This window comes from Anser brachyrhynchus (assembly GCF_964034855.1).
Source record: "Anser brachyrhynchus genome assembly, chromosome: 2".
Taxonomy (NCBI): Eukaryota; Metazoa; Chordata; class Aves; order Anseriformes; family Anatidae; genus Anser; species Anser brachyrhynchus.
Genome location: NC_137695.1, coordinates 23,087,748 through 23,108,020, shown reverse-complemented (window position 1 = coordinate 23,108,020; position 20,273 = coordinate 23,087,748). Strand labels below are relative to the sequence as shown.

Sequence of the window (20,273 nt, the reverse complement as noted above, 5' to 3'; positions counted from 1 at the left end):
ACTGTATTCAATAACATCATTTGCAAAAAGACAGCTGTTGTTTTACTTTTAGTGCCTCTCTGTATGCTACTGTAAAAATGCTAAGCATAATTTAACATTCACAAAAATCCACAATTCTTAAAGAAATATTTAATAGGTTCAAATTTATTTAGAATAAGATGTAGTCCAAAAATACAGTATGTGTGTAAACACCCTTTACCGTGCAATGGTTCACACTTAAAAGATTTTACTGTCAGACTACACAACCAACAGTTATTTTTCTCAGCAGAGTTAGTTCATTAGCTACTGAAGAGTTAGTTAGTAGTGGGAATTACTCTGAGTATTCTAAATCCCATATTTTTCTACCATTGCTTTTGCTTTAGAAATATAAGCATTCATGGCATCCTCCTTTGATATACCTGCAAAGGAAAGTAGGAGTCATTATTGGCTTGTATTTACAGTTCTATTTAAGTGATTATGTGAAGTAAATTTAATTGCTTTGACACCTTTTTTCAGGTTCCATGCCTCCCATTTGGCTTTGCCTTTCAAATCTAGCATTCCTGGGCATTCTGCCAAAATAAATGCATATCTTTATTGATTATCATGCAGGTTTATATAACATTTGCTTGCTTTCAATGTATGGGTGTAAATTTGCTGTTATATATAGTAACAGGAATACCAATATTAATATCTCCAACAGTAGCCTGTTTGTAGAATCCATACAGCTCCTTCAGTTCTTCATCAGTTGGTCTTGTTTTTAATTTTTTTACATCTTCTGCAGCCCCATCAAAGTCAGCCTGATGCAAGAAAAATAAAGTGTTAGTTTGCCTCTCAAGAGGGGTGCTTGAAACATTAATTTTAACGTGCACAGTAGTTCATTAGATAGGCTCTATTACTCACATGGTTTTAGTGGTAAGTCTACGTATTTTCCCCACGAAAGAAGCTTAATAAAACCGTAAATTATTAGAAAGGGAACTTGGCCTACTTATTCAATAAGATTAGCATAGCTAAAATAAGTAAACCTCTTTTTTCCAACAGTTTTCTATCTAAACACTTGGAACCATTACAGACTGTCTAGTGTCAGAATAGTCACAGATCGTAGTGGGTTTACATGGCAAGGTTTTAGTACCGGAGGGCTGCAGGGGTGGCTTCCCTCAGTACATTTGCAGACAACACCAAGCTGGGGGGAAGTGTCGATCTGCCGGAGGGCAGGAAGGCCCTGCAGAGGGACCTGGACAGGATGGGTCGATGGGCGGAGGCCAATGGTATGAGGTTCAACATGGCTCAGGGCCGGGTCCTGCACTTGGGCCACAACAACCCCACGCAGCGCTACAGGCTTGGGGCAGAGTGGCTGGAAAGCCGTGCAGAGGGAAAGGATCTGGGGGTGCTGGTTGATGCTCGCCTGGACATGAGCCGGCAGTGTGCCCAGGTGGCCAAGAAGGCCAACGGCATCCTGGCTTGTACCAGAACAGTGCAGCCAGCAGGACCAGGGAGGTGATCGTCCCCCTGTACTCGGCTCTGGTGAGGCCGCACCTCGAGTGCTGTGTTCAGTTTTGGGCCCCTCACTACAAGAAGGACATCGAGGCCCTGGAGCGTGTCCAGAGAAGGGCTACGAAGCTGGTGAAGGGCCTGGAGCACAAGTCCTGTGGGGAGCGGCTGAAGGAACTGGACCCCACGCAGAGCAGGGGCAGAGAGTGACCGTGAAGGAGCAGCAGAGATGAAGCGTCAGGGACTGACCGCAGCCCCCATTCCCCGTTCCCCTGCGCTGCTGGGGGGGGGGGGAGGTAGAAGAGGGTGAATGGGAGGGTAAGGTGTTTTAGTTCGTGTTTTTAGTTTCTCACTGCTCTAGCTTGTTAGTAATAGGCAATAAATTTCTCTAATCTCCCTACTCTGAGTCTGTTTTGCCTGTCACGATAATTGTTGAGCGCTCTCCCTGTCCTTATCTCAACCCTCGAGCCCTTTTCATCATATTTTTGCCCTCTTTCCCTTTGAGGAGGGCGACTAAGAGAGCAGTTGCTCAAGAGAGCTTGGCTGCCCACCTGAGTAAAACCACCACATAGATTCATGTAAGTAATGTGTGCAATGAAAGTAGTGTGTATGTCTTTCACATTCGTGGTCGGGGCATGAAAACAGTCACTGAACTTTACAGCGCAGCAGTAATCTCCAAATCCTTTTGGCCTCATGGCATTGTGTCGACCCTAATGAAGGAGCTCCCCTGTGGAGCCGGTACCTTTGAGAGGCACTGCACACTTCCTCCTTCATTTCCACCTCTCTGATGAAAGTGCAGGAGCTAACCAGCTGTCAGCACACCCATACCTCACGGAGGCTGGAGCAGTGCTACTGCCAGGACAGCCTTCCACACCCAGCTCTCAAACACCGTAGAGCACAGAGTGAAGCATAAATTTAAGGCTGAAATACTCCTTTCATCTTCTTGTGTCTCATGCTCACATCAACCCAAGGCTATAGCTGCTATTCTATCTATAACCTGAGTCTCAAATTAGACTTTAGCATAGAGTTTGTAGTCTGTTTCATGCCCAGGATATGTCAGACAGCAAGATTTTTGCACAGCAACTACTGAACTGCCAGTTTACTGCCACTACTATAGTGCAGTAAACTACTACATAGTACTGTCACGTGTACTGTAGTGTAAAAATGTGCTATATGCTGCTTTCAGTAACTATTGTAGCTTCTGAGTTGGATATGCATTTGCCGAAGCACAGTATATCACTCAGAATGTGCTATTACATATACATTTAATGTGTATAAAAGCAGCCTACAGTACATGTAAAAAATCAGCTCTGTATCCAACAATTGTTTCAAGGTGATTCTGAAGTTTTGTTTAAATACCCAAGACCCTGGTGATATCTCAGCTGACTGTACTATGCTTCTTTAGACTACTTTTTCTTTCTTCTAGTTAGAGGAGAGGTTTTTTTGGTTTTGTTCTAAATAAGAAAACCGATCCTGTATTTGTCTTCTTAATTGATGTTGTTCTGCTTGGCAAATGACTGTGCTGGGTGGAGCAGGTGAAGGAAATAAAGTAAGCATGAGACCTGCACTCATTATAGTATTCTTTTATTTTAACAGAGTGAAAGTACAAGACAAGTATTTCTGTTTTAAAATAACTAAAGAAAGAAAAGAATTTAATTAGTGACTGATGCTCAAGCATACTGGTGCGGCCTCACCTCGAGTACTGTGTGCAGTTCTGGGCACCACAGTATAAAAAGGACATGAAACTGTTGGAGAGTGTACAGAGGAGGGCTACGAAGATGGTGAAAGGCCTGGAGGGGAAGACGTACGAGGAACGGCTGAGGTCACTGGGCCTGTTCAGCCTGGAGAAGAGGAGGCTGAGGGGAGACCTCATCACAGCCTACAACTTCCTCGTAAGGGGGTGTCAAGAGGCAGGAGACCTTTTCTCCATTAACACCAGTGACAGGACCCGCGGGAACGGGGTTAAGCTGAGGCAGGGGAAATTTAGGCTCGACATCAGGAGGGGGTTCTTCACAGAGAGGGTGGTTGCACACTGGAACAGGCTCCCCAGGGAAGTGGTCACTGCACCGAGCCTGTCTGAATTTAAGAAGAGATTGGACTGTGCACTTAGTCACATGGTCTGAACTTTTGGGTAGACCTGTGCGGTATCAAGAGTTGGACTTGATGATCCTTAAGGGTCCCTTCCAACTCAGGATATTCTATGATTCTATGATACTTCCTCAAAGAAAGGCCCCTTCATGGAGTCACAAACTATACATTCATCGATTTAATGGCACATAGCTGGTGGCTGGCTGCTTTACGGCACCAGCAGCAGGTGAAAGAGGTTAAGAACAGGTAGCTGGGGGCACTGATCACAGCGATCTTACACAGAAACCTGGCCGCTATCCTATCACTATTGTTATTATGGAAATTTAGTTTGTCTAGTGAGTAAAGTTCCCGGCCACAATGTTTGGAGAAATTGCTAATTTTTGTAAAACTATCAATTGCTATTTGAAATCAACAAGGAGAAAGCAGAAGTCTTTTAAGAACAACACTCTGTGAATTTAGATCTTGGCCTGCTTACATCTACAGTTTGCCAGTGTGTTTTCTTCCCTCCTTTGGCATAGAGAGAGTTCTTAGCAAGTCAAGGTCTTAAATTTAAAAGAAAAGCAAGAATTCCTTGGCGAAGAAGGTTTTTATGTTTGGAAGGCAATCCTCTGTTAGAACACAACCGCTTTTTTCTCACCTACCCAGCTAGAGACTATAGTGTCACCACTGGTGGCTGTGTCATCATTTTTAAGAACAGAACTTACATTGCTTCTGGGCAGAAGATTAGAGATGAGGGATTATCTATGTGGTACTTAGAACAAGCCTGTCTTGAGCAATCTGTAAACTATATGAAATATATAAACAAGAAAAGGAGGACTAAGGAGAATATCCATCCTTTATTGGGTGTGGGGGTAAGCATGGTGACAAGAGATGAAGAACAGGCTGAGGTACTCAATGCCTTCTTTGCCTCAGTCTTTAGTAGCATGACTAGTTCTCTCTGGATACCCTGCCCTGAGCTGGTAGATAGGGATGGGGAGCAGAATGAAGCCCTCATAAACCAAGAGGAAATGATTGGCGACTTGCTACACCACTTAGAGGTACACAAGTCTATGGGGCCAGATGGGATCCAGCCAAGGGTAATGAAGGAGCTGGTGGAAGTGCGCTCCAAGCCACTTTGCATCATTTATCAGCAGTCCAGGCTATCAGGGAGGTCCCAGTCAACTGGTGGCTAGCAAACATGACACCCACCTACAAGAAGGGCTGGAAGGAGGAACCGGGGAACTACAGGCCTGTCAGTCTGACCTTGGTGCCAGGGAAGCTCACGGAGCAGATTGAGTGCCATCACGTAGCACCTACAGGATAACCCGGTGATCAGTCCCAGCCAGCACGGGTTCACAAAAGCCAGGTTCTGCCTGACAAATCTGATCTCCTTCTACAAGGTGACCCACTCAGCGGATGAGGGAAAGGCTGTGAATGTTGTCTTCCTTGACTTCAGCGAGGCTTTTGACACAGTTTCCCACAGCATTCTTCTGGAGAGACTGATTGCTCATGGTTTGGATGGGCATACACTTCGCTGGGTAAAAATCTGGTTGGGTGGCCAGGCCCAAAAAATTGTGGTGAATGGAGTGAAATCCAGTTGGAGGCCAGTCACTAGTGATCATCAGGCTGCCCAGGGAAGTACGTGAGTCACTGTCCCTGGGGGTATTCAAAATGGTATGCAACGTGGTGCTTGGGGACACGGTTCAGAGGTAGACTTGGCAGTGCTAGGTTAATGGTTGGAACATTTTAATCTTAGAGGTCTTTTCCAACATAAATGATTCTATGACTGTATGAAAAACAAAACAAAACAAAAAACAAGCCAACAGCTTGCTTGCCATTAGAAATAAGTAATAGCTGGGGACAGAGTTTTGCAAGCTCACTCTCAGAAGTGGTAACGTTGACTTCTTTGTCAAATATTGCTTCAGTGATCAATTCCCTAAGAACAGACAGGAAGATATATTGTTCTTACACGTCCTTTAATGTAAGAACATTAAGTTCTGTCCATTAAGTTGGACTAACGGACTAAACTCACAAAGCCAAAGCTTCCACAGTTTGTTTCCTCCTTTGAATGACTGCATGCAACTAGGTCAGGCGAAGAACAACTTTTCTACAACTTGTCAGTTTAGGAAGAAAGTGAAAAGGCAAAAAAGTCTGCTCAAAATCAGCGAGGCAAATGCAAGAATCCAGTAGGAAACACTATCAGGCCTGGTGCTTTATAGCATCATCCTGACCAGCGTATGGTAGCAAGGAGACTTGATTCTCATCGATAAAAGACAGTAACAATTATCTCAGTCCCAGTTGTATTGGGACTTCCATATGTCAGAACAACAGCTACAGACGTGAACAAGGCATAAAAGGTGAGTACAGGCAGATGACAGCAGCTGCATGTGGGAGAAACTAGTCAAGACACAAAAGAAGCTCCGTTTGTACACACACAGATTTGTGTGTAGAAACTCTTGTAACTCTTGACCAGGGCTCTTGGGCTTGACTAGTCATGCTTTAGTGATACAGACCGTAACCTTTTGAAGCCTGACAAAGTAGAAATCCCATTGGTGGTATTTTACAACTAGGCTACCTGGTATATGTAAACATATCTTGGCAAGTCTATGGAGGGTCTTGTCTAAAAGTAGCAGTGTAGTGATTTAAATAGAATAATAAGGAAAACGTTTCCCCAAAAGCACGTCAAGCATCATTAAAGCATCTAGTTGTTACCAACTAATTAAAACTAAGGATTTCGTCTGTTCTTTCCCTGCTCATCTTTTATTTATTAATGGGAGAGACCCCGACCACAGGAAAGAAACTTAGGAGGAGAGGACAATTTATAGCAAACACTTCTCGGGAGTGTATGAGGGTTAAGAGGTATACAGGAGCATGCAGGAAGCCCTACGCCTTCACAGTATGTACTGACCTTTTAATAAACGTATCTAACACTGAGAGTTTTCTTCTAACCTGTATATGGTGGCAGTCCGTAGTTCAAAACTGTGTCCTCACTGCCAGACAACATTCTGAAATTGCCTTAAAGTAATAAGCTATTGCTTATTATGCTATGGAGCAAGAGTTGTTATCTTCTGACAGGTCTGAACAACAAATATTTCTGTCAATTTAGCTAAACAAAATAATTTCAGTTTGACTTAATGTTTTAAATTAGCAACAGTGGCATTAATATGGGTGTAGATTCAGTCCTTATCAGTAAGAACTTCTGATATGTATGCTCACGAATGAACGGATGGTTTTGCTGTCTTCATGGTGGTGAAATATCGCAATGTATAGGTCACGAGAAACAGTTTTAGTACTTGACACAAAGTGCAAGTTAATTTATGTTCTTCTAAAACCCCTTTAGATTGCTGACATTAAAAGGAAATAGTTAAATATAAAAACATTTTATGAATGTAATTGAATAAGAATGAAAAATCTTTCTATCCTAGGTCAAACCATTAAATGATAAATTTTTAACATCTTTTATCAGCCAGCCAAGTTTTAACTACGTAAACAATGGAACAATCTGATCCTTAAGGAATTCTTGGTGTAAAATCTTTGTAACCATGTCTGTACTGCCACGGTTGCAATAGATGTGGCTACAGACCAGTATTTTAGATTATTTACTTTCCCTTTTAAATACTGGATCTGGTGAACAGCAGTTAAATAAAGAGCAGCACAAAGAAACTCCCACTCTGTAAGCTTTGACACTGGAATTTCATTGCAGTTGAGAAAGCCTATAGCACCAGCTGCAATGGTACTTGCCCTAGGATAAGTTGTTACGTCAACAGGAAAATTCTCTATCTACTACATCTACTTGTTCTTGATGCCATAGAAGAAAAATCCATACATACAAACAAGAACATACTACTCTCAAATTTCATTACAGAAATTGATTCTTTTTCCAGAAATGACAGCTTTGATAGTTTCCAGCTTCAGTGCAAACAAAACCATTTTGATTCATGCATCATTCAAACAATTGCTTATCCTAGAGGTTCAAAAGAAACAGATCTTTGGCCATAAAAGAAAAGAAGGAAACATTGCTTTAGTTGTTAATTATAGTCCATAGTTCACATGTGCTTTTTGTAAGCAACACAATAAAGACCTCCCTATGAGGAATTCCTAATATTTGTAATATTAACACTTTATTTCTTGCAAACTTTATTTTTCTTCGTTTGCAATATTTTTTTTCTTGTTCTCCTTTTGTAGTGTCACTGCACTGGGATTTCCTACAGCCACCAGAAACGCTTCAGCAAGTTCTGACATTAAGCACATTCTTAATTTTTCACCAAAGAAAAATGGGTCTGTAGTTTAACTGTGGAGAAACACACGTCTGCCTATGACTGACAGAAATACTTTCAATAGGCATGTATTATGGAGATGTTCTCGGCAAGGGAAAACAAAATCATTACTGCAACCTATGTATCACTGAATTAAGGAAGAAACTGGAACTGTGCATCTTTGGCACATCTAGAAACAAAGTATTTCTCTCACATTGTTGGTATGGATGCATAAAAGGGACCTACGTTTACTTAGGAAAACATATTTGATGGCCCACCACCATTAAGATTGCTTTTCTAGATAAAAGTTTCTTAAACACGAGGGAATGGCACAAAGCTGTGCCAGGGGAGGTTCAGACTAGATAAAAGGAAAATTTCTTCACCATGAGGATGGTCAAACATTGGAAGAGGCTTCCTAGCAAAACCGTTGATGCCCTGTGCCTGTCAGCATTCAAGAGACATTTGGACAATGCCCTCAAAAAATACACTTCGACTTCTTGCCCTGAAGTGATTGGGCAATTGGACTCGATGATCTTTGTAGTCTCTTCCAATTGAACTATTCTGTTCCATTCTGTACTAAAACAAGTGTTTCATTCTTCACAACAACACCAGTAGATGCGATGTACTTTACTACATGTATCAGTGACTCTCACACCATCACAGACATCTCCTCATACTATCCATACACGTACAAACAAAAGCAGCATTCACACTCTGTTAGCACTGAGATGAAGAAGTGGTATCAATATTAAAACACAACTGAGCTGCCGTAATTAACTGAAGACGAAATAAGTTTTATCTGCATCTTCATACTGTGGCCACCACTGTGCTCGAGCCCCTGTCAGGACGGAGATACAGGGACTACTCAATCAGCGGAAACCTTCCAAATGCCTTGAATCATTTTCTGATCTGAACTTCACAAGAATGAACTAGAAGCATACTAGACTTGTACAGACAAAAGATAACTGAAAAAATAATTTGAGAAAGGCAGCCACTAAGTCAATAAGCTTATCTTTATATACTTTTATTCTATCTGGATATATAGTAAACATCACAAGCCACTGTTTCAAAAATATGCAAATGCATACCTTAAGCAGCAAGAAATGCACAGAAATGAAATTTAAATGTTTAATTTTTTTTCTTCATCTCCCTCAATCCAATCATTGTGCACAGACTCACAGACTTTTGCTTAGGATTTGCTTGCTTATACAACATGCTTAAGAACAGCCTATAATTTCCTTTAATCGTGCGATGATAAAATTCCCCTTTAACTCCTCAAATTAAAAGCAGAAGTGCATATATATTTATATATATATATATGCAGACATAAACATACACACATGCATCAAAGATAAATGCATGACTTATCTGACTACTATCACAGACTTCCTTTGTGCAAAGAAAAAATTAATTCATTTTCAGCAGAATATTTTAGCAGATTGCAAAACTTGGAGATCTCTTTAAATATAGTTATTTTATAGGGTGAATTCAAGGCAGAAGAAAACAAACTACAATTTCAATGATCACTAAACAAAGATGGTGTTATGTTTGGGATTTGGCAGCTCTTACCCATTTAAGCAGGATTCTACTTCTTAGCTGTAAAGCAACACAATGAAACCTCTGTGCCATTCCACATAATTGCAGCTCAGGAGAACATTGCTGAGCTACTGACAATACACTCCCTGCATCTAGGTCAGAGCGTTGTGTTGCTCACTCTTTGCAACACACACACACACACAAACCAAGCTGAGACGGACCTTATAATGAGAGCAGGACAAAAAGGGCTTGCAAGTCTTAAAGTGAAAGGGATAACAGAAAGCCTAATAAGAAATTACAGCCTAATCCATCAGGGCATGGGCAAGACAAGGAAAGTATTCACACTTCGCTACAATGGTACAATGATAAAAGCCAGCAATGAAAATAATTTCCTCAGGAACTATTTAAATGTAGCCAGAGAGAAAGCAGAAGGAAGAAGCTTTCCTACCAAAATGCATCTCAAAATGTACCACTCCAAAGATGTACACACCCAGAAAAAATGCATACTCTCTTAAATTATTCATGTTTCCCAAATGCACATAAACCACTGATTCAGTGTTAGAAGTTTCCCTTTTTCTTCTATAGCTCTAAGTAAGTAGCTAGCTCCTAAAAATTAAATACATACCTACCTCTCAGTGCGCAACCCAGTCCCAGCAAACTCAGATGTGCACACAAAGAAAACAATTCACACACACTAAGAGTATTTGTGTCTCCTACCTCCGCAAAATTACACGAGCCAGGAACATTTCAAAATAAGCTGCCTGTGTCTCAACCTCCAGTTGCAAAAAGCAATGCACTATTTAACCTTCAGAAGCTTATGTGCTGCAAGGTAACCTTGATTTTGCAGTAGCAATCCTTATGGTAAAGAAACACGTCTGTCTCTGACAAGGCGTTGCACAGACAGACGGCGCATTCCTCTTGCTCCTCTTCTGTCTGGCTGCGACGCAGAATCGCTTACCTGGAGAGTCATGATGCTGTGGGGATGCCCAGGGACCAGCCTCGCTCCTTCTCCTGCGGGGACGCAGAGCTTCTGCCTCCCAGCTCCGCAGAAGCGCCCCGCAGGGTGGCGGGGGCCGCACGTGATGGGGCCGGGCACCGAGTGGCCTCCTCTGGGGGCCGTGCCGGGTGAGCTGGCCTGCCATCAGGGCTGGTGAAGGGATATTGGCTCGATTTGCTGCGTGCTGAGCCCACCGGGGTGCCCACGCTCGTCTCCTTGGGAAGGCTGAGCTCGCTCCTGTACCCCGGAGGGTTAGGCCGCCAGGCCGAGAGCAGAGATGCAGCAGGGTTTCCAAGGTGTTTGTTTGAAAAAGGGATTTCCTCGGGCTGAATGAATGCGAGCCTGATCTGAATCGCCACCAGCACCGTCACCGTGTCACCGTTAGCATCCTCTCCTCCACAGCCCTACCTGGTGATGGGCCCTGTGGGGACTTTGTGCCCACCACAATGGGGCTGCATCCTGCAGAAAGCCCCAAAGGCATGAGGGGCACCCCTGGGAGCAACTCCAGAGCGCTGGGTTTTCTTTGTTCTGCTAAATACAGAAGGAACAACAAACATTAAATGAACTAGCCTACAACTGTACCTATTAAAGGAAAAAATCTGGCCCCACTTACCTATTATATCAATTTGCTAATTCTTTACGTTCATGCCTCAGTACATTTGTATTCATCATTCCTCAGGTGTGGTTTCAATCACAACACCATACACTTCAGCTTTTTTAATCCATCAGCTTCCATAAGCTCACGTAAAAGGGGTGCTTCCTCTCAAATCAAGCCTGGGATACATTAAGCCGAGGCTTGCAGAGAAAACAAAACTACTAAATCTCAGTAAGAGGAGAGGAAGGAAAACACAAGGAAAACAACTCCCTGACCTCCAGCCTCCACCACGGCGAGGCACAGAGGCTGCCATTTAGTGAGCGCTGCGTGCCGGGACACACGTGGGGACAGAAGGAGCTTCTGGGACACCAGTTAATGGTTCATGGCACTGCGGAGAGCCTCCAGCTTTGTTTTTACCCCTCATCTCCTCACCAGTGTTAGAATACGGTACATGCACCCAACGCTTCATGTACTAGAAGCGGTGAGAGATGCGGTGAAGTCACTACGAAATTCTCCCTAATTCGCCGCGATTTCATCACCTCGCACACGACACAGCCTATCTATTGCTACCCACTAAAAACACGCTGCAAGAAACGTACAGCGGCCCTAAAACCACCAAACGCCAGCTCCAAGCACTGAAAGCCCGCGGAGGGCAGCACTGCGGCACCGCCCCGCGGCGCCGCCTCTCGCTGCCGGCCCCGCCGCCCACCCCGGGGCGGGACGAGCCGGGCCGGGAGCCGGCGCCGTGCTGGGGCCAAACGGGGCCGGGAGGTGCGGGCTGGGACCGGGACCGGACCGGGGCCTTGTGGCGGTGGGGCTCGGGCACGGCTCCGGGGCTGAGGGGAGGGCGGCGGGGCTGAGGGGAGGGCGGCCCCGCTCTCGGCCCCCTCGCGTTGCGCCCCGGCAGGCCCGCGCGGTAACCCGCGTTTGTTCCCCTGCTTTTCTTTTCACCACAGGAGCCGGAGGAAGGCTTTCGCCGAGCGATCGGGGAGCGGCTGTGTGGAAACGTGGGTTTTTTTTCGGCCGGAGGTAGGTGGAGGAAGGCCTCGCTTTGCCCGTCCCCGCTGCAGGAAGCGAGGGGCCCTGAACCTGGCACCGCGTGGAAGGAGCTGGCTTCCCCTTCTTCTCTTGTCGCTTTAATTCCTGTCCCTACGTACTCGTTATCCTCAGTAGCGTCCATTTTGAAAAGAAAAATGCAGTCTTGCAACAGAAAAATGCAGTCTTTCAGCTGTGAAATCTGCCATGTTTTTTCCTTCCCATATACAAGTCTAGTGCTGCCTTTACTTGATATCCACTGTAGGCCATCGGAGTCATCACTGAAAGTCCTTAAAAGCAATAATAGCGATTTTTATTTTTTACTTCACCATTACAAGAGTTTCCTTTTCCCTCTGCCACATACACAAAACGTGTAAGATCCTTTAGTTGTTTAAGCTTACTAGCAGTACATAGAGAATTGATGTGACTGACGAGATGGTATTTTGTAAATATCTAAAGGTCGACACTCAAGCAACGTATTTCTGCTTGGGTAAAGAGGATGCCTAAGGACACAGTCATGTCTTGTTTCTCCTGAGTTCTCTTACTGTGTAAGTTGGGTTGTACAACACCGAAGGCCTACTAGTTTGGCAAGGAGATGATGAACAGTAACCCAAGCATGAGTTTGGGGACTTCAGGAGTTAACAGGGCCTGTAATCAGACCTGCTGTCATGTCTTCACTCTTCATCTGGACTAGGTAGATCAGAGCTAGAACAACTATCCTTCTTTGCCCCAATTTGATTTTTCACACCCCTAAAGGCATGGTCTAGGTGACATAAGAGTGAAAGACCCCTTCTGAACTCCCTGGAGGCCTGCAGAGGATTGCCTCCCTTTACTTAAAGCATAATTAAAAGACTGCAGCCTTCTATCATACCTCTTAAATGCAGACAGATGTAAGATTAAAGAATAAAAAGGCAAATTAAAGTTTAAAAAATGCTAAATTAATTCAAGAATTTGGAGCTTGTTTCATGTTGTGATTCTGCAGATTTTTTTCACATCATAATAGCTCTAAAATGCAGCTGTGCAACAGGAAACGTAATCCTTCAACTTATGGATGTTTTTATTCTGTGGAACCTCTAGCTGCTTTCATTCAGGTTCAGCTTCAGAAGGGTTTCTTGTCACTGGTGTTGCATTGCTGTAGAGCCTGCTCTTTAAAGAGAAAAAAGGAGTAACCTGTGCCTTGTGGAAGATTTGTTAAGGATTAGCACTGAGCTAGCGTGAAGAAGGTGACAGTGGCCAATACGATTTTGAGATGTGATGTTTCTCATCTGCATTCCCAAGAGAAGCCTCTGGTAATGAAGTCCCCAGCAAACAGCACGATATTTAAACTACTGTTTACCTTTTTCTTCCCTTCACAGCTAGGGTGGCAAAACACGAAAGAACCCCAGGATGCCTGTAATTCAGCAAGGGACGGCATCGCTTCGTAAAGCAAAGAAAACCACTGTAAAAACGTGTCTAGATAACCCCTTTGATATTCAGTGGAAAACCATAGATGGAGATAGCATGCATTTTATATTACAGACTTTAGAAGAAAGGATTAAACAGATTGGACTTAAAAAGGTAGAGGCTCCAAGGAAGAAAAAGCGTTCCAGTACAAAAAAAACGGAAAGAAAGTGTGATGCGAAGTGTGATGCTAGCAACGAGCTCCCTACAGAAGAGGAAACAGAAGGCAATCGACAAGCACCAGGATGGACTGACATAAGTATCAGAAGACAACTTGCGATTGGAGTTAATGAAGTTACAAAAGCATTGGAAAAAAATGAACTACTACTTCTGCTGGTTTGCAAATCTGCAAAGCCTGCCATGATCACATCGCATCTTATCCAGCTGAGCACAAGTCAAGACACACCAGCAGGCCAGCTTCCCCGACTCAGTGAAACAATAGCACCACTTCTTGGCTTAACATCCGTTTTAGCACTAGGCTTTAAAAGGCAGTCTGATAAATTTACTGATGTAATAGAAGCAATAATTCCAAAGATACCAGCTTTGGAAGTGCCATGGTTTCAGTATAGAACTGAAGGATCTGCAGCAAATGCAGATTCTTCAGAAATTCATGAACCTGAGCAGCTTGCGGAGACAGTGGAGGATGAGCACACAAGCCAGAAGCGGAAGCGTACAGAAAGCAATCAGCTCGATCTTTCAAATGTGATTTTACAGCCTTTGAAAATCAAGAAAGTTGTTCCAAATCCAAATAAGATGAAGAAACCACCTCGCAAAAAGAAAAAAGCCTTTTCAGCATAAATGACTTCAGTTCGGTTCTTCCAATTAAAGCGATTCGGCAAACTCATCTCTGTTGCATTCACACGAGGTTCTTTCTGCTTTAATAAATAATACTGTTCAAACTTACGAGTCTCTATCTGGGCATAAATATTTAATTTGCAGTTGGAGATCACAGAGTTAAATTGGTAATGGATATCCTGAAGTAATAAGCACAGCTTTGGAATTAATGTAAAGCATTAAGCAAGCTTTGTATTTTTGTACAGATGAACATGCCTCAGATAAAACTGATTCAAATTAAGCGTAATTACTCAAAAAAAATTGATACCAAAATTGAAAGTTTATTTAAACAAAGGTCCATGCCAGTATAACTCTTAAAGCTGGTTCAATGCTTGTTTCAAGTAAATAGCTGTAACAGCACAGGCAGACTTCCCTTTTGAACTTTCATCCTTTCCTCTGCTGAACAAGAATCTTGGTTTGGTCAAGCATGTATGCAGGCTTGGATTCCAGCTCTACCTGGTGGCCAATATGCTGAAGGAAAAGTGTTATTTTCATACGGAGAACAAAACAAAATTACTACTGCATTTGGAAAAAAAAAAACCACACTTCTGTATGTAAACTATTAACACACATATCCTGTGAGAAAATGTAAACTAAACTCAGTTTCTAAATGGAGTCTAAAGTTATTCCCCAGGAAGTTCAGCCATGGGCTGTTGTATGTAAAGTAGCAGATGACAGCTAGAGTCGCTACACAAGACTAAAGGCTTTGGAGTTTCCTTTTACTGCGGTCTATGAACAGTTTCCTAATGAGACAGTTGTTCTGTAGGAAGGAAAGGAAATAGTGCTGCAAGCTGCAATCAAAATCAACAGTGCAGGAGTTTATCTGGCACTCTGTGTTATAAGCAAAAGTGAATTCTATGGTATTGTAAAAGAGCAAAATAGCTTAATTGTTTTACCTTGTTTCACAAAGATGGGTTTTCCATGTTGCGGTTTTCAGAGCTCTGAAAGTCTAGCCTTCCAGTGCTATCAGCTAGCTCATCTGTAGTTTGGATTTAGATAGAAGTGTCTTAAGTTCATGATGCTATGAAGGGAGGCAGTAGCAACGATTCCAGACATTCAGTGCCAGAAACTTGCCCTCCCTTGCTGAGGGTGGCAAGGAAAGAGGTGATTTTATTTTGCCTTGCTTCATAGTCCTTCACAGAGGTCATTTGCTTTGGCTTTTTAGATGCATAACATTTTGAAAGCATGCTAGAACCTAGTGTAATTAATTGCCATGCTAGCTAATTGTAATATTTAGCTCTTCATCTTTAAAAAGAGCACAAGGATTAGCTTTGGTAAAGAACATAAGCACAGCAGTCATCTTTCAAGCACCTTGCTGCCTGCCCAGCTCTATAGCTCTCCCAAGGGATTTGTGTCCCCTCTGCAGATGCAAAGTTTCCAAAGAGATTACATAGGATGTTTGAAAAGAGTTGTGGGAAAGACGGTAGTGAGCCTTTAAAATGCCTTCAAATCTGCCAATTTTTGTGAAACCATCTGTTAGTTTTTGAAGTCTTACGTGGTAGCTGTTCAAAGCCTAACGTGCATGCAGGTTCAACATCTGAAACAGCACAAGAGCCTCTGTCAGAGCTGCTGACAGTAGCACCCACACCAATGCCCTTTACTTAAGGCCCTGCTTAGGAAGCGAGGGCGGGCAGCCACAACCTCCACCTCCAGGTTAACTGTCTGACTGCGTGGGTGCAGGCTGGGACACCTCCGAGACTCACAAAGCACTTGAGTTAAAAGAGCATGTTCAGCCAAAAGGTTGAAGCACTCAGCAGGGACAGAAGAGACCGTTTTGGATTAAACGGCCATTAAGTAACAGGACTCCCCAGGAACTGCCCCAGCTTAGGCTCAGATGTGCCCTCATCCCTTGTCCTCTCTGGCCCTGTTAACTTTTCAGTCAGCTGCAGCGCTGCAAAGCTTCAACAGGAGCACGACTCCTCCCTTCCCTGCAGTTAACATCCAGCTAGTCAGAAAGACAAATTTGCACGCCTCAAATTCATTGTTTTTTCCCCAGAATATGGCCCAAGCAAAGAATGGCCACACTCCTTGCTTCACACGCAGTCACCCCAGGATCTGGGCAGCGAGCCAAGCTGCAAGAAAATCAGGCTCAGTTCTGCCTTCTGCCCAGGTGCATTCGGTCCCACCGTGGCCTAACCGCTTGTGATTTCAGAAAAGAGAGAAGAAAAAAACACTGCCTACCATTTCTTCTACCTGTACTTCTGAGGGAAGGCAGAGAAAATGAGCACGTCATTCACCTAGCACCCAAAGCCAGAGCAGGGGGAGCTGGGCTGTGACCGCTGCTGGGCACCAAGTACCTCAGCCACAGGGCAGAGCCACGCAGTTGCTCCTCGCGCTAGCGGCCGAGGGAGGATTGCCGAGGCTCTGCCCTTGGAAGCGAGGAGGCAGCAAACACCAAGGCCTGGTGTCAGCCTCCTCCGTGCCCCAGCGTGCTCCGACATGAATTCCTGTCAGGCACGGCCGCTTCCCGCCTTCTGGGAGATAAGAACTCAAGTCTTGGATGGAGCTGGGATTAAATCCCTGTTGTTGCCTCAGGTATCTATCCCGTCGGTTACATTTTCAGGCACTTAGTTCTGCTCAGGCCTCACACAGGGTGTCAAAGCTCCATCTACACAGTCTCTTGTGACTGCTGCTAGCAGACAGGTGTTAGAGTGGGCAGAGTTGTAGAGCCCGACTTCATTGCCAGAAGCCTGTAGATCCCCTTTAAAGCCCTTGTTTTCCCCAGGCCCCTAGCATGCCTGGAGGGCGGACAAACACCTTTAGTCCCTTCCTTTGCGTGAAGGAAGTCGCATGCTTTAAGCACAGAGCTATAATGCAATAAGCCAAACTATTTATCGCTGTCTCTAGGGCAGAATCCTCTCACTGCTCAACAAGAAACCAAACCACAAACAATTGACACACAGGAAATGGAAGGGGAGAAAGAAAACCCCCAGTGCTACAAGGAGGTGGGTAGGGCTAGGAGTTACGAAGAACAGACAAATTCATCTTCATCTAAATTGATGTTTTCAGGTACAGAATTCAACTTCCAGCAAAACCTGCTGTCAGCGTTACAGGCATGTTTAAAAGGAAAGCTTAGACATTTGCATTTCATGAGATATTCAAGTCACATTCAAAATATGCTCACAGCACAGAGGCTTCACTACCACGATTTGGCACTTTCAGCTAGAACAGCTTCTTACTGCAGATTTTGTCGGTGCTCACGTTACTGCAGCACCCGCAAACTGAAAGAACTGCTATCATATCTATGATATCTATGATGCTATGCTGGAAGGCATATAAAGTGCTTCAGAAGCCATTCTGGTTGCCGAGCATTCGGGAGGGAGTTAAAACAGCTTACCCAACAACAAAGATCAGCCCTCTTACATTTCAGGAAGCGCAGTGCGCAGGCTTCCAAGGACTGAGGGTAGAGCATTTCTCTTCCGCCTACCAGCCACATACATAGCGAAAGTTCTTGTTCCAAAGTCAGGATAAAAACACTACCAGGAACAATTTAGGAATACGTATTTACACAAGATACTTTTCATCAGAATTACAGACTTCATAGGAAATCAAAGTAGACAAAGGAATATGTGCAATTTTGCAGAAGCATCAAAAACATTCAAACTATAAATATCCTGATAGCACTACTAAAATTCTTAGTTTTACACACAGGCTGATGTTACTCTACTGAGGAAAAACTAAGGTTTTGTGCCACAACTGTAAATCAAGTACAGTAATGTGTTAACATTCCAGCAACATAGATAACACCTGCACTGAACAGTGCGATACTGTTAAATCAATCCACTGATCTATTGAAGATCAAAGTACAAATCTGTATTTTTATTGATTTGGCAGCGTTGCTTATGGAGAAACAAATGCACTAGTTAAACCAGTACATTGTCATACTGCTCCAGTTACAAAAAACATCCAGGACTTTCATAGAGCTACAAACGTATCATAACTTCATGATTTTTCCCCAAATGATGATATCCATGTGAAGTAAATATAGCGAAGATACTCAAGTTTGTATCCTTCATTCTGTTACACTGACAAACATACACCACCACTTAATAAATAGAAATGCAGCAGTTCATCCACATAATAGCAAATATTTTTGTACCCTAATCCACCACTGAAGTTCAGTTTGTACAAAACAGTCTTTTCTACAGAGTGGAAAAAAAATACCTTCTTCTCATCAAGGTGCAAGCTAAGCTTTGAAACTTAAATGAATGTGCTTTTATTCTTTTCATGGACAATAAAAAGAGTTTCAAGGACCTTCTGATTTATCTGAAAATGCATAAATTTGGTCACATGTGGATTTCTTCATTGCTCAGGTTTAATGGACTATTCAGTATCACTGACGTTGTGCTTTTACTCCTCTTGAACAATATCATTCCAAGAGTTATGGAGATCAAATTAACGCAAATGATGACCTCAGAGTTCTAGAAACACGTGTCCTCATTGTAATACAAGACCAACCTAAAGGAAGAAGAAAAATGTAGTTTTTTAGTTCAAGTAGAGCAGTACATCTAAACATTATTTTCTGGTTTTCTGCACCTGAATCATGGATCTTAAACGGATCTTAAAAAATTCCTCCCATTTTGGGCAGGATAGATTAAAGCATTATTATACCTAACAAAGTTCAGAATTTTTTATTTATTTATTTTTTCTTTAAAGAGTCCCTTACCTTTTCAGATTCCATGCCAGGACACCTCCAGTTGTACAAATAATACTGCAAATTTCCATCTCCAATCCCAAACTTGAGTTTTTCCAGGAATGTTTTGTTTTCCATTAAGTCTAGTGCATTGAACACATCAAATCCTTTCTGGCAATAGCAAAACATTTTTAAAATTTTACTTTTGAAGTTTCAAATGGCACACAAGTAATACTTTCCACAGTGGCATAATGATATCCAAGGGACTAATCTAATTAAGTGGAAAAGAAAAAAGATACGGGAACAAATCTTTCCATTTAATTAGATACACATACAAAGAAATTATCCCAAGGTAAAAGGTCTGAAGAGTCCCTCAAACACCCCCCTTTATTTTATCTTTATGGACACGCATTTTTTACACCCTGTCACATACAGGGCTTTGACACACATGTCCTATTCCAGTACAGTTTATGGTGGCTTTCAGTCATTTGTACTTGTTATTGATAAACATTTTTGTACCTTAATCCTTTTCTGAAATGGTATTTCCTTTAGAACTCAAACCTGACACGTCACGCTCCCTCCCTTATTCATGCACTCTGCCAACTTCTCTTCTTCTACCTCCCAAATTCACTATTCTGAAAGAGCCAATTTGCTCTTCTTTGCATGCAGCCACATTGCTGACTTAGTTGTAGCACAGCGTATTGTGCTGCAACACAAACATATCAAACCCCGACGCGCTCTGAACTCTTAACAAGCAACTTAAAAATAAGGCCAGTTAAGCCATCACAGTGACAGCCATCATGTATGAACAGCTGAATTTGCCTGGGGGCCTGGATATAACGGTCCATTCACTTGCAATTGTTAACTGCAAGGCAGTCTGACCTAGGAACTTGGAGTCTTAACAGCATGAAAGCAGAGCACCAGCAGGACTTTCTACATTCTAACACAAAAAATAATAGAGTTACAAAACAGTAATGCTTAGTTACTTAAGCACGAGAACATTCTTTGCTCTGTATAAAAATTAGACTTTTTTTTTTTTCAATAAGCACCCTGTGTTACAAAAAAGGGGGTTTTCATCAGTTTAGGATTATTTAGAAGTCACAAAACATAAACAGTGAATTTAGTAAGGTTCCTTACACAAAGATCATTCTGTGCACTGATGAAGCTATGCTAAGTTAAATGGGCTGTGAAAAACATGCAGAAACAAGACAAGGTGGCAAGGATCTGACAGTTGGCATCTAAAGAAGCAAATTTGTTAATAGTCCACGTTAGCCACTGACAGTAGCAGAAATCTCAGTAGAGAAGAAGAGAAGCAGGGGAGAACACAGACACACTGTATGTACAGACACACAGATGAAGCTTTGCAATTAAGCACTGAAAATTCAAAAAAATGTTAAATTTTGCTGACGTAGC

General features: G+C 42.9%; 3 protein-coding genes across 5 annotated transcripts in view; 1 reads left to right on the top strand and 2 right to left on the bottom strand.

Moving 5' to 3' along the window:
- Nucleotides 1-117: 117 nt before the first annotated feature.
- Nucleotides 118-10,837, bottom strand: ACBD7 (acyl-CoA binding domain containing 7). Of its 2 annotated transcripts, none has more exons than XM_080578904.1 (4): nucleotides 10,285-10,837; nucleotides 659-776; nucleotides 486-548; nucleotides 118-398 (listed from the first exon to the last, which is right to left on the bottom strand). In XM_080578904.1, the coding sequence occupies exons 1-4, from the start codon at nucleotides 10,294-10,296 to the stop codon at nucleotides 325-327; spliced, it is 267 nt and encodes an 88-aa protein (XP_080435030.1). In that variant the 5' UTR covers nucleotides 10,297-10,837; the 3' UTR covers nucleotides 118-324. The 2 variants fall into 2 exon arrangements, with proteins under 2 accessions (XP_080435030.1, XP_080435029.1); XM_080578903.1 differs by lacking the exon at nucleotides 10,285-10,837 and adding an exon at nucleotides 9,360-9,513.
- A 707-nt stretch (nucleotides 10,838-11,544) lies between these two features.
- On the top strand, nucleotides 11,545-14,296 carry RPP38 (ribonuclease P/MRP subunit p38). Of its 2 annotated transcripts, none has more exons than XM_080578897.1 (3): nucleotides 11,545-11,689; nucleotides 11,875-11,947; nucleotides 13,309-14,296. In XM_080578897.1, exon 3 carries the CDS (start codon nucleotides 13,340-13,342, stop codon nucleotides 14,189-14,191), a length of 852 nt encoding a protein of 283 aa, XP_080435023.1. In that variant the 5' UTR covers nucleotides 11,545-11,689; nucleotides 11,875-11,947; nucleotides 13,309-13,339; the 3' UTR covers nucleotides 14,192-14,296. The 2 variants fall into 2 exon arrangements, with proteins under 2 accessions (XP_080435023.1, XP_080435024.1); XM_080578898.1 differs by having other exon boundaries at nucleotides 11,649-11,729.
- Nucleotides 14,297-14,489: 193 nt separating this feature from the next.
- Nucleotides 14,490-20,273, bottom strand: part of NMT2 (N-myristoyltransferase 2) — a 32,480-nt gene continuing 26,696 nt past the window's right edge. The window contains exons 11-12 of the mRNA XM_080578896.1: nucleotides 18,894-19,031; nucleotides 14,490-18,685 (exon numbers count right to left, since the gene is read on the bottom strand). Coding sequence (XP_080435022.1) covers nucleotides 18,665-18,685; nucleotides 18,894-19,031 — 159 coding nt within the window. The 3' untranslated portion in view covers nucleotides 14,490-18,664. The remainder of the gene's footprint in view (nucleotides 18,686-18,893; nucleotides 19,032-20,273) is intronic.